At 45.9% G+C, this 13,612-nt stretch overlaps 1 protein-coding gene across 1 annotated transcript; it reads left to right on the top strand.

Annotated features, from left to right (window-relative positions):
• Window positions 1–1,769: 1,769 nt before the first annotated feature.
• LOC130253737 (transmembrane protein 178B-like) lies at window positions 1,770–13,087 on the top strand. The gene is made up of 4 exons (XM_056492582.1): window positions 1,770–2,203; window positions 8,777–8,890; window positions 10,143–10,280; window positions 11,430–13,087. Exons 1-4 carry the CDS (start codon window positions 1,822–1,824, stop codon window positions 11,672–11,674), a joined length of 879 nt encoding a protein of 292 aa, XP_056348557.1. The 5' UTR covers window positions 1,770–1,821; the 3' UTR covers window positions 11,675–13,087.
• The last annotated feature ends 525 nt before the right edge of the window (window positions 13,088–13,612 follow it).

The following is a 13,612-nucleotide window of genomic DNA, read 5'->3' as shown; positions in this document are numbered from 1 at the left end:
GCTGAGAAAAGACTAAAAGGAAATTCTCTACCCTTCAAAAACATGGGTTCAGAAAATGTCTTATTCAGACACTCAGAAAATCCTCATTTGGAAGATTTTCAGCTATAAATGGTGCGTTTATATCGCTTCTTTCCCAAAGTCTTCTGTAAAAAGAAGGAAAGCCATTAGCCACGAGCTGGAAGAAGATGAAGGCAGGTAGGTGATCAAGGACATAGCTTGTCACAGTCTGTGGATCTTGCCAGTAATCTACATTTTGGAATCTCTGTCCCTGGATTTTACCACACTGTGCTCTTGGCCTGTGCTGGTACTCCTGCCCTTAGTGTGATGAGCCTCTCTCCCTCATCCCTTTTTTCTTCTCAAAAGTGGTCAAAATTATTATTAATCAGGTATCTGTTTCACAGGGTCTGGGAAGAATGTCTCTGGCACAGTTGCAGTAGCACAGAAAGGAGAACTATTAGAGTTTAATTCATGGGAACTTTTTAAGATGATAGTATTGTTGAATCCCCTGTTTTCTGAAACTGTAACCTGAAGAGCTCATGTGGAAAGTAGGGTGACATAATAGGATTACAGACTTAGGAAATGTGAATATTTGGATCTTTCTGGGAAAGAGCTCTTACAATTGAAGAATTTTTCCATGTTAGCTGGAGCAGTTATTGTATTTGAAAATTATTTTTCATTCTTGCTGTGGAAGACTTAATTTAGGTGGTATGTGTAAGAAAATTCTTTTGACAGCAGCCCTTTCAATTTGTCTGCCTTGAAGGCACTAGTGTGCAGCTGCATGGATGGTAATCCCATCTGTCCAGTGCAAACTGTGGAAGAGGATCATGCAGAAATGTGGTTAGAACAAGCTCTAGCTGTGGCTGCTGCATGTTTCCACCTGGCAGGGTGCTCAGGGGAGATAAGCAGTACTCTGTTCTGGGCAGCAATGCTGGGAGAAGTGCTGGGGAGGGTGTTTAGGTTGTGCTCAGTGTGGCCAAGAGACAAAGAAGTGACAAGGGGGAGGTGGTGCCAAGGGGAAAGGATCAGAATCTCCTGCAGTTGAGCATTTTCTCCTGGGAACCATTAAACAACAAAAAAGCCCCAAAGCTAAGGATTTCAAAATTGCACATGAAATTAGTAGTTTAGGCATAGCATATCACTAGGTCATTTTATCTGGAGGCCAGAATTGATGAGACAATGCCCTAATAACCAGCTTTGGGGACTGACTGATAGTGCTGCAGCTGGAGGAACAAATCGTATACAACAAGCGGGATCAGAAGGGATTTTGTGCCCCTATAAAACGCTGCATTAACTAATGGCTTGGATTTAATCTGCATCTCATTGTATAAAATAGATGGACATTTTCCAGCTTTTTCGGGCCTTATTTTCCATTAACTGATACTGAAGGGTGGAGGAGAAGTCATAATCCAAATGCCAGCAAATGATGTTGCGGGTGGTGTTTGCATTCCGTGGACATTTGAAGAACTGCCTGAGCAGGGCTGGTCTCTGCCCCTGAGCCCTGGGCGAGCCAGCGGGCCAGGCCAGAGGAGGCTGCGGAAGGGCTCGGAGGGTCCGCGCACCCCTTCCTCCGCTCACCCCTTCCTCCGCTCACCCATCCCCGGTAGCTGCCGCGGCCCCCCCGCCCTGCCCTGGGCGCGGGAGGGCCCGGGGTCGGCGGAGCAGGGCGGGCGCGGCGGGTCGGGCCCGCATGCCGGGGATGGCGCGGCAGGGCCGAGCGCGGCGCGGGGCGCGGGCCGGTCCCTTCCGGGGGCGGTGCCGCGGGCGGCGGCCCCAGCCGGGCTGCAGGGAAGCGCCCGCCCCTGCCGCCCCCGGCGCGGTAAGATGGCGGCCGCGGCTCAGGCGCTGAGCGGCACCGGGCTGCTCCTGGCCGCCGCCGCCCTCGCCCTCCTGGCCGTGGCCATCGGCACCGACTCCTGGTACGAGACGGACGCGCGGCGGCACCGCGAGCGCTGCCGCGGCTTCGGCCACAAGCGCAGCGACCCGCCCGGCTCCATGTCGGCGCCCAGCTCGCACCTGCCGCTCCGCGCCCGACCCCCGCGGGCGCTCCTGCCCGGCCGCCCCCCGGCCCCCGCGCCGGCCGCCGCCGCTTCCGCCGCGCTGGACTCGCACTGCGGCCGCCGCTTCAACTCCACCGTCTCGGGGCTCTGGAGGCGCTGCCACCGCGCGGGCTACGAGCCGGACAGCGAGGAGCTCATCCGGAAAGGTGCGGGGGCGGGGGGCGGCGGCGGCCCCGCCGCTGTCCGTGGTGCTGAGCTCGGGGCGGCGCGGCCCGCCGCGGCTGCCGGCCGGGAGCGGGGCACGGACGGAGCCCGTGGCTGTCCCCGGCGTGCGGGGAGCGGCGAGCGCGGCCCTGACCCCATCCCGGGGTCTGTGCGCCTCCCTCTCTGCTAAAAATGCTGCAGTGCTGGGTGGGACCGCGTCCTCAGAGAGCCCCTTCGGGGGCCCAGTGCGGGCCCTGACTGCCGGTGGGCGTCCTCCCGACCCCGGCACTTTCTTCTAATTGAGTACTGAGAAGCGTGCGGTGTTGTTTATGGCGCTGTGGTTTTTGCAGCAAGGTGAAAGGGACCTGTTGTTCCCATTCTAGCACGAGGGAGTTCTCATTGCTGCGGTAGATCGCCAGGCTTTCGTGGTGGCAGATGTCACTCAGGGCCCCCAGGGTGACAGGAGAGAAAGCTATGGATCTTCTACTATTGTGGCACATGGTACAAAGCCAAGCAGGCCATGAAGTATAAATAAAAGTCCTGCATTTGATGGTACTAACAGCGTAGCAGGCTGACCCATGAAGTCAACGGGTTATGTATGGTTAATGATAAATAACAGGACTTCGTGTTCCAGCAGGTACATATTAGCACAGAGGGAGTAGGAGTTGGGAAAAGTGCTTCCATTGAGGCACAAAATGGAAATGCTATCTTAAGAAAGCGAGAGCAGTTCTTCAGCTTGGCTTCCAACTGTGACGCCAGTCCTGCACAGCAGAGGCTGGATAGACTGGCACTGTGAATCTCAGCTCGTCTTTGTCCCTTCTTTCCAATGCACAGCAGTGACTCTTCTTGAAACTCTAGTGCTGTGTGCTTAGCTTCTTTCTCTGTTTATTCTCCTAGGGTCCATTTTATGCGACTTCATTTTTGTTTCCATGCTGAAATCCTTTCACTAAAAGGGAACTCATTAATTTCTTTCTATTAATTGTGGCTGTCGTGTAAAATATTTATCTATTTTTTTGCTTCACATCAAGCAAAATGCTTTCAGCTCCCACTGAGATTAGCTAAGATGGGGGAAGGGGTGGGAAAAAATACTAGTTTGGTCCTCAATACTTCTCTTTCTGAGGTATTTTTTCAACACTACAACAAGTCACAGAGAGGCCAGAGTCTCCACTCTACATGCAGGGCATTACAGGGTGGTGAATGGTCTTCTTCAGTGTTTGATGCGTGAAACTGGAAGGACTCTAAACCCCAAATGTTTTCTGTCTACTTTATTTCCTTTTTTCTCACAACTGTTCTAATAAAAGACCTTGCCTTTCCCTACAAAAAGCCTTGCTCCCCTTATGTTCTTTGCCTATTAGGTCTGCAGTTGCTACTGTAAAGATTCATGTGTCATGTTATAGAGGGAAATTATTAATAATAGTTCATGTAGAATCAGATCTTTAAATAGATATGACTCTCTTATCCCTTCTCCTGACCTGCTTTACTAACAGCCTTTCCTCATTCCCACTGTGTCTGTCTTTTCTCTGACAGCTGTGATTAAGCAGCCGTTTCTGACTGATGGTCAGGTGTGGCTGCATCTGAGCTGTTCTCTCAAGCATGATACCAGATCTGGGGCTTCTGAAAAGGAAAAGCAGGTATTTTTTCCCCTGGTGTGACCTGAAGAGCACTACTGTGCACTGCTGGAAGTCCTACTTTCTCCTCAATTTGCATTAAGATTTTAGCTGGCTCTTTGGTGATGTGTCATGCCTTTCTTTATTCCTAGCATTCCTAAATCTAGATAATTTTATGGTCTTTTAGTGACAGAGGAGTAAATTTTATTTTTTCTCACAGTTCTATGGTAATTTTGGTTTGGGTTTATAGTCTTCATTTTTTTTATAATTTCTCTGGAGTAAGATTTCTTTCCTTTCTGCATCTTTCCTGAATTCTGAATAAATGACTTAAGTCCATAAATAGACTTACCCATATAGATAATTCCATGGGTTTCTAGTCCTGTATTTATCTACTGCTATTAATACAAAGCAGTTTCATGGAAACTTGCATACTTGTGCATTGTACTAATGATGCATATACAAGCATCCATTTATATATCTAGGATATTTTAAAAAACAAAATATATTCACTTCATATATTTAAAAAGAAAAAATGAGTCAGAAAATGTAGTGCAAAACTGAGAGGTGGGAAATGTTTAAATGTAAGAAAGGAATGATATGTGAGATTTTTCTTAAAATACAAAATCCCTATTTCAGAACTGTGAAAAAATACACAGTTTCATGTAAAAAATACAATTGAAAGGCAAAAGAAGAAATAATGTAAAAGCCACATGGGGATAATGGAGATTAGCAGTCAGGAAGAGATAGAAGCCAAAGAACTGAACCATTTGGTGGGGAAGCTGAGAGGATCTCTGTACATATATGAGAGACTCTCTGAGTGTAAGAACATGAGCACTACATGCCATCTTGTAGAGCTTGTGCTATGTGGATTCCACATTCAGTAACTGATGATACAACAAAAACCATCTGCATGGACTGTTCTTAAGTAGTAAGGTCCTACAGGGATTTATTATATCTTGTTTAGGGGTCTTCTCTACCTATTAGTAGAGTAAAAAAGTGTTGCTTACAAAATGGTGACAGTAGAAAATGATGAGTTGGGAAAGATCCATTCTAACAGGATAGCTTGGTGGGCTCATTGAATAACATGCACTTTAACATCCCTACACTGAAGGAATTAAAAAATAGAAGGTTCACTACTGTCGATAAACCAGGGATTTTATTGCTTTTCAGGCTTGCTCTGAAAAGTCTCTGTGGTGGGACTGGTACATTTCATAGATAGTGAAAATACTTCTTGGTACCACAATGTAGCTGAGAAAGGGAGGAGAACCACTGGATGCTTAAGCAGAGGAACACATCAGTTGGGGCTGTAGTGAGGCCTTTGAGAGAAAACTGCTCAGTCCTGGTGTCTATACTTCCCATGCTTTCTGACTGATGATAATTTGGAAGAGTTACAGGATTCCTTGTGGTATTTTAAAGGAAAGTTGATTTATTTGATCTGGTGGCCCTTGGTGACAATGTGGACAGAGTGAAAGCATGGCTGTGGTGCTCCTCACAATTTTGGGTAGAAATGTAGGAAAATATCAGGAAGCTTCAATGGCCACTTGGTCCTTGGGCATGAGGAGGGAGGGCCAGACCTCACATGGTATTTAGTTGTTAACTGGCCATGGCTGCTCATGGGCAGGAGGGGATCTCTCCCAGCTGTGTGAGAATCAAGCTGCTCTGATACTGGGCCACGTAGCAGAATTGAAAATGAACCCCTCTATTTCTTCATAAACCTCTGGCACATGTAAAGAAAACCCACGTGTCTCAAAGTTGGAGACAAAACCTAAACTGAAGGTCAGGGTGTGCTAAGCCCAGGATTACAGACTGTGTGTATCACAGCAGGGTTGGTGTTTCCATGTTTCTGGCAGCTTAGGAACAAGGGGTCTTTGCTCTGCCTGGGTATCTGGCTAGTCTAGCAAGCATCCTTTGTGTTCAGCCAGGAGAAAGGACTCACCCAGAGACACTCACATGTACTCTTCCAAGGGCTGTGTGAGTTCCAAGGGGAACCTGTCTGCAGGTTCTGAGGGGTAAAAAAAAATGTTGAGGACAAGATGTTAGAAACAATGTTGGCTGTGAGAAGGCACAGGAATGTAGCTGGGCCATGAAAGTGTCAGTGTGACACTGCTGGATGCAGTTCATTGCAGTTTATGTTTATTTTTTAATCAAGAAAATTGTACATGCAGTGTGACTCTCACAGTGTTCTGTTAAAGCTCTTGGAAATTCTGGGATCAGGCTGTCCATCTAACCTTTGTCTTGGATGTGTGCTTTATGGTAAGCTAAATGACCTGTGCACTTGCCTCCTTCTGTCCTGTATTCCCAGTGTACTCATGTGCCAAAACAGACAACACTCAACTTGTTGTTCACCACGACTCTGTTCTATTCAAGCCCTTGCCTAAAGGCAGAGATTTTAATTTTGGCAGGGTTTCTTATGGTGCTTGTCTGAGTGTGTTGTAAACAAAAGGGAATTCACTTTGCTAGCAGGTTTCTGAAATGGAGGGCAGCATGCTATCCCTGTTTTATAGACTGTGATATCACGTATGTAAGGCTCAGGTCCAAGGACTTATTGGAACTTTGAAACACTTTTTACTTACCAGTAACTTTGGGACTGCAAACCTGATTTTGATTTTTACTTTTTTTCTAGAGTATTTAGAGAACAAGGTGTTATATGACTTTAAATGTGGTCCTGTGGAGTACTTGGCCATATTTGAGTGCATAGCATCTCTGCAAATGAGACCTAGAGATTCACTGAAAAAATGGGAAATACCAACTAGTGATGGCAAATGCAAAATCGAGGTACTAAAGGTTGTCTGGGAGTCTGTTAAAATTTCCTGGGAGAAAGTGGCTTAGATGTTCAGCTGAGAGATCACACTCACTGCTTCCCCAAGTCCCTGACTTTCTTGCCTGCCTATTTCAGCTTTTCTAGCAGATCTACAGAGAGAGGCCTCAGTTGTTTTGCCTAAAGTGGCTCACATCAGAGTGGGTCCCACCTGTGCTCTCGGGAAAATGGAATCTTGTTGGAAAAACAGCTTGTGCTGGTGTAATCAAAGGCTGTTATAAAGCCTATGGATTAGAGGTCAGCACTGAGCAAAAGCTCTGAAATCTGTGCACTTTTTTTTGCAAACTTGCTGTTTTAATATTATTGTATGTGCTACTATATAAAATTTGCACTTTGAATTCTGGAGAAGAAAGGATTAGGGGTACAGTTTTAAAACCAGAATTGAACCAAAAATTTCTAAATAACCAGGTTTTTTCTAAATAACCAGAGAAGGTGGAGAGCTTTTAGTGTATATATTAAATTCCTGGAATAATGAAGAGCAGGTATTTTTCTTGGTGACATCTTAGCTGAGAAGTCCATAGCTTTGATCATAAGGGATGTACGTCTCTAGTCTTTGCTTTTTCTTTAATGAGCTATAAAAATAGTAATCCTCGCTCTTGTTTAAAATGCTGCTTCATATGTACTACTTTCATGATCAGGAAATATAAGTGCACAGATCATACTTTTAATGAATGCAGTGCATTATAATCTGAAATCTGATGTCATTAGTTTGTTCTATATACATATTTCTCAACAACACATGCAAATTGTGTCCATATTGAAATTGAGTTCAGTCAGCAGTTAGAGGTGAAATTTGGTTAGATACTGTGATATGTTGTATATGGCCTAAGTTCTGAACTCAGATATCTGCAGCCTTTGCAAATGAACAGGCACCCTCTGACACTGGGTTGTCTTGCTGATGGTTGGCTCAGGTGGCTCTGCAGCCTTGTCCTGAGGTAAGTGCAAGGAGGGAGCACTGCTCAGCAGGAGAGGCCACTGGCTGCAGGTGAAGGGCAGCACCTCTGTGTATCCTGTGCAGCTGGAAGTGCTCTGTGGTGCTGGGGGAGAAGGTAGGGAGCCACAGCAAGGGAAGGGGTGCTGGGAAGCACAGCTGGGAATGGAAGCCTGCTTGAAATAGGAGGAAATTCAGATCACCTTTCCCTCCCTGGCCTGATGGCTGGAATTGCCTGGGCCTCTTGTATGCAGCTTCTGATCATGTGGAATGGGGGCTTCCTCTTTGCAGGTCCTTGCAGAAACCAGGTCAGTACAGTCCCAGTGAACATTGTTAGAGAACAAAATCATGCTTTTCATTGCTATGGGAGCCACACAAAGCTCAGTTCTTCTCCTGGGTTTTCTAGTGTCTTTTGCAAAGCTGATCACTGAATGTGCAGCTCCCTGCTAGTGATTGTTCACCAGCTTAATTAGCTCACTGGCCAGTTGATTGTTTTTGAATGGTTCTTCTGCTCCAACATTCAAACAGTGGTAATGACCCTGTAGCCATTGTTTAAAAGGGACTTTTTGTACTATTTAGCTCTTTTTTACCTTTCTGGTTGCTCTCTTCTACTCCACCAACCCTGTTTATTCTCCCCCATTTTCTAAATTAAAAATCCATTTCAAGAAGAGCATGTTTGTAGGTTCACATTTACGTCTGGGGTACACTTTTCTTTAAGCTATAATGGAAACAAGCCTACCTGGGTACTGCTGTTCATTGAAAGTAAAGCAAAGAGCCAATGAATATTGGAGTGAATTTAAAAGATTCTCCTATGCAGTTCACTTTCCAGCATTCATTCAAGATTTTCAAAGTGTTTCAATTCTGTCTTCTTTGAGATGAAGCTGTTGGTACTTGGCCACGTTCTTGTCTCCCTAGACATCCCAAAAAAGATCATAGCAGTTCCTCTAGAAAGCTTTTAGAGATGTTTTTCCTGACTGTCATTACTGTTTAACTTCAGCTGTTGCTTCTTGGAGAGAGCACCTGCTACCTGCTTTGCCACTGTTTCTTTGTAGGTTCTCTCCCCTCCTAATCCCAAAGCCTTTGAATTAAACAGCTCTTTTTTGGTTACATTTGCTCTGTTCCTGAGTTAAGGCTGTGTGAGCTCTGCTGGGCCAGCCATCTCAGCAGCAAGTGCAAGGCAGAGGGGATTCATGCTGCTCACACTGATGTCTCTCTACAGGAGTCATTCAGCGCTGCACTGCTGTGAAGTACCACTACACCTCCAGCTCTCTGCCTCGCAACTTACCCATCAACATCACCAACACCATCCGGCAGGATGAGTGGCACGCCCTCCGTAAGTAGCCCAGAGCAGGGCACAGGAATGTTTGGATCACTAAATGCCTTAATGCAGTGTCAGCTGGGGGGCTCAGAATCACCTCGTGTAAGCATGGCACTGGGCTCTAAGCATAGATACAGACTGATCAGTGAGGAAGTGCAAGCAGCCAGCTCTGTGATTGCATGGGGACATGAGATTTGGAGGGGCTTAAAGCTGGGAATTCAGGAATACAGACTTGTGTAGTGAATTGCAAGGTGTAATCATATTCTGGGTCTGGGCACCAACACTTCCTAGCTGGCTTACAGAAATGGTGCTGCATCACTGGATAGATCCTGTTGCAATTTTCTGTGTGCACACCAGTGACCTGATGCAACCCCCTGGACCAATTCTTTTAGGGAATGTCTCAGTTTGTCTTTGCACCAGCACCTGGCCCACAAGCTGCCTCATATCCAAGTCCTTCCCACACAGATGACTGACCTGTAGCCTGTGACTGAGGATGATTTAATCACATTTTTTCTGCTCCTGTTTCTCTCTGTTTTTTTTTGTTCTATTGCTCACATAATTTAACATAGCCCCTGTCATGTGAGAGTCAGTGCCAAGGAAAGCCTAGGTCAGCTGGAGACTGAGCTAGGAGGAGACAAGAACAGCAATTTAACTATGGATAAGAAAATGCTGTTCATGTTACTGGTGCCCAAGCTTTTTCTTGGAGCTTGTTGCTGGAGTTGTTCCCATAATATTGTATTGATCTGCTGTCTGCTTCTGTCCTCCCACTATGTCTCTTTTCAGCTCACACTATGTGCCTCCTATGTGCTAATCCTTTAGTCTTCTCCAGTGTCCCCTCTTGCTTCTTTTGTTTCTATTTTCAGCAGAAAATTTTCTCCCCTTTTCTCTATCCCAAAGAAAGTTGCCACACCAAAAAAAAAAAAAAAAAGAAAAGAAAAAAAAGCCCTTGCAGTACTAATAGGAGTTAGTGATGCACCTGTTCTGTCCCATGCTGGGGAGTATTTGGCTGATACTTCTCTGGATCAGGACAGAAGTGCTCTCCAGTTGCACAGTGCCCAGCACAATAGAGCCATTTTAGATAGATTCCCTTAGTTTCAGTGTAATGGGCAAACTATCTACCTCAAAGAAGCTGCAGGAGGAGAAATCCATGGTTGAAGTATAAACTTTAGAACCAGTTAATCCACATCTGTCTGGACTCTGCCCTGGCTGCTCTCTCTAGGTTCTGCCATCTTCATGTCTTTTGTCTTGTTTTCTCCTTTTCCTTCAGATCTGCGGAGGATGACAGCTGGCTTCATTGGCATGGCAGTCTCCATCATCCTGTTTGGGTGGATCATTGGTGTGCTGGGCTGCTGCAAACAGCAGGAGCTCATGCAGTACGTGGCTGGGCTGCTCTTCCTAATGGGAGGTGAGAGCCTTTCACTTCTGCTCAGGTCACCACATTCAGTATTGCTGCCTTGTAAAAGTAACTTCAGCCCACAACCACAACAAGCAGTTACTTAGTGCAGCAAACTGTCAGCACAGTGCAGTTACCATTTCCAGCACTGGGCAGGACCTGTGCTTGCATGGCTATTGCATGTTTCTCAGTGGACCCCAATGTGTGTGTGTGAGCCTTCTGCTCCAGAGAGCTGGTGTGTAGCCACGGGGACCATGTGCACAATGAGCACAGTCCTCTGGCTTGCTCCAGTGTGGCTCCTGTCAGACAGCTCAGCCCAGTTTTCCCTAGGAATCATAACAAACAAACATAAGTTAATGTAGAGCACCTTTCTGGTACTGAGAGATGCTTAGATCTTCAGGTAATGCAAAGTCCAAACCAGCCAAGCCTGGGAGGACACAGGCCCGGTGACAAGGACGTGAACTCAGTGCTTGCCAGGAGTGTTACATCTGTTTGCCGTGGGTGGGAGCAGACTTTCTGTATGACCAAAGATTTTTCTGAACTTTGATTTTTCAACTTGAAAATGGGCAGTATAGACCTGGAGTCTAGTGTACTAGTGTATATTAGACATACTAGACTGCCTCCTGTCTTCTTAGGCTTTTTTCTCCTTTATATAGGTATTCACTGAATGTGTAGCAGGTGACAAAAACCTGGGCACGCTTTTTGGGCCTGGGGTATAGCTGGCAGAAGTGTGGGTGTTCATAGTGGAAACCAAAAAGTGCTGCATTTTGCAGCCCTGGGATTCAGTGAGCTAGTTACCTTTCACAGGAGAAGCTGCCCAAGTACTGTCTGGAACCTGATGACATTAGACACTAGAAATAGTCTCAGGAGAATCAAAGCATGATGAACTATGACTGTGAGTTCAAAATTGAAATGAAAGGTGCTAAGGTAATACTGGTTATTTGTGAAACAAGGTATCCTGGCTTGCAGTCCTACATATTTTCCCTTCTTTTTTTTTTCTCCTCTGCCATATAAGGAAAGTGACTGGTAGGACTGCAGAAAAAACCCCAAGGGTAATTCTTGATTTTGAAAATTCATGACTTTGCAAATACTGAGGGGAAAAACCAGAGTGTAATTAACCTTTCTGAGGGCAGTGTAGAACCCTCTGCTTTTCTCCTGCAGGTACTTGCTGTATCATCTCACTCTGCACATGCGTAGCTGGGATCAATTTTGAGTTATCCCGCTATCCTCGCTACGTCTATGGGCTGCCAGAGGACATCAGTCATGGCTATGGCTGGTCCATGTTCTGTGCCTGGGGGGGCCTGGGCCTCACCCTGCTGGCTGGGTTCCTCTGCACATTGGCCCCATCACTCAACACCTCCCGGGCATCCGTACAAAAACCCAGACAAGAAAATGGGGCCGTGTGACCCCAGAGGGAGTGAGGAGACTCTGGAAAGTGCAGCCTGGGCAGAGCTGTGGGTTAACACCAGGAAGAGGTGGCATGTCAGCGTGTGGAGAGCAGTGCCAGAGCTGTTGAAATGCCAGCCCATGGGACACTGCTGCAGCCTCCAGTCGCAGACACGGACATTGCAAGTAACTCCAGGTTTGAATTATTGGCAACTTGATCATTGATGGTTTAAGGGGGACAGTTCTTTCAATTCGTTTTTCTTCTGTTTACAAGGGATTAAGTCCAAGATTGTGTCTTTTTTTGTGCTGTTTTTTGAACTGTACCTCCATGGTCCTGTTATTGTCCAGTTGTAAGGGATGTTTACGCACCAACTCTATTGCTGCAGGTCTGTGTCATTCAGACCCAATTTAGGGCAAGGAGCTAAGTGAAGTTGGCTTGAACACTTTTGCAACAGGCATGTCTAGTGTTGGCTCAGGCCATCCTTTCCCAAAAGAACCTTGATCTAAGCTGAGGTTTAGGCCAAAGAATTAGCCCATTCTTAGTATTAATTTATTTAAATCAGAACCCTGTGCTATTCCATGCTGTGGATTCAGCTACTTACTCACCACTCAAGTGTTTCCAAAAGGAGCTAGCTGTAACTGAGCAGCAGGACTACAAGAAACTCTACAGACTCTGGGAAAGCAGAGCAAAGTTTTTCTCAGCTTCTTACAGTGAAGGTTACTCATCTGGCTAACTAACATACCCTTGTTTTAATGGGGAGATGTATGCAACATGCAGCTTTTTAACTATTCCACCAGCGGTACATTTTTCAAAATGTCATCGTTTGAGCTGCCAGGATCAGCTTTCACTTCTGAACAAACTTGTGGGTGCAACTCCTGTTCTGTGAAAGGAGATGAGTAACTCTTCTCACTGAGCTCAAATAACACTACTGCTAAAATAGCAGATGTACAACCCCCTCTAATATTAGTGTCCAAAGGAACCACAGTGTGTTTTCCTCAGGAACATGTGGCTTCTGCTCAGTTCTCCACTCACCCCCTTCCAATGTCAAATGCCCTGAGCGCAGCGTGTCCAGAACACGCGTGTTCTGCTGGAACAAGATCCCTCTTCAAAATGAACACTAAGGACCTTGGTACCAGCACAAGTACTAGGGCTAACTCAGGAACATCAGCCAAAGTACTTTGGAGTGCATTTTTCTTTCATCCCTCTATTCTTTATTTCCTTCTCACATCCCCGCCCCTCTCCCAAGCGTCCAAAAACTGCACAGGTAAAGATGAGATGGCCAGCATTTGGAGATGTTTACATTGTATTTAAAATACAATACAGTGGCATGTAAGATACTTAATGCTAAAGTCAGTGTATTTATGAAAAGTGTAATTTTTAAATGGAAGTTGTAATTCTCAACTGGCATTAAAAGTACTGAAAGACTTGCTCAGTGGATGAAACCTTGAATTGACTAATGACCTGACTGATTCCCTCACATACATGGACCAGCAATGGTGTTAACTCTTGAAGCTTTAAGTTTAAGTGATGAAGTTAAAACATCATTCATGTGTGACTTGTGTTCACCCTTGCAAAATGCATATTCAAAAGTTTCAAACTCTAACAAGGCTGTTCACTGGCTGCGCAGGCAAGAACCAGGGATGCTGTCTGAGCTGCAGGTCATCACTGCCACAGTACACTTACTGCAGTATAGCCTCTTGGTCCTCAGGAGGAAGTATCAGAGCAGGGTTTAATCCAGTTCTAGCTGAAGGACGTTCAAAGGCAGTATAATGGGAACAGTGGACAGGAGGCTTTCAGCCTCCCTCACACAGATGTGGAACCACTGAGCAAGGGCAATGGCCCCAACACATCACGGATTTGTTTTTAAAGGGAAGAAATGTTTTATTTTTTCCAGACAGAAAGTAAGTGATACAGTCCAGCCTACTCCTGTCCTCTGCCAAGGCCACAACCTTGACTG

Source organism: Oenanthe melanoleuca, chromosome 5, assembly GCF_029582105.1.
Source record: "Oenanthe melanoleuca isolate GR-GAL-2019-014 chromosome 5, OMel1.0, whole genome shotgun sequence".
Classification (NCBI taxonomy): domain Eukaryota; kingdom Metazoa; phylum Chordata; class Aves; order Passeriformes; family Muscicapidae; genus Oenanthe; species Oenanthe melanoleuca.
This window is presented reverse-complemented; position numbering and strand designations above follow the sequence as displayed.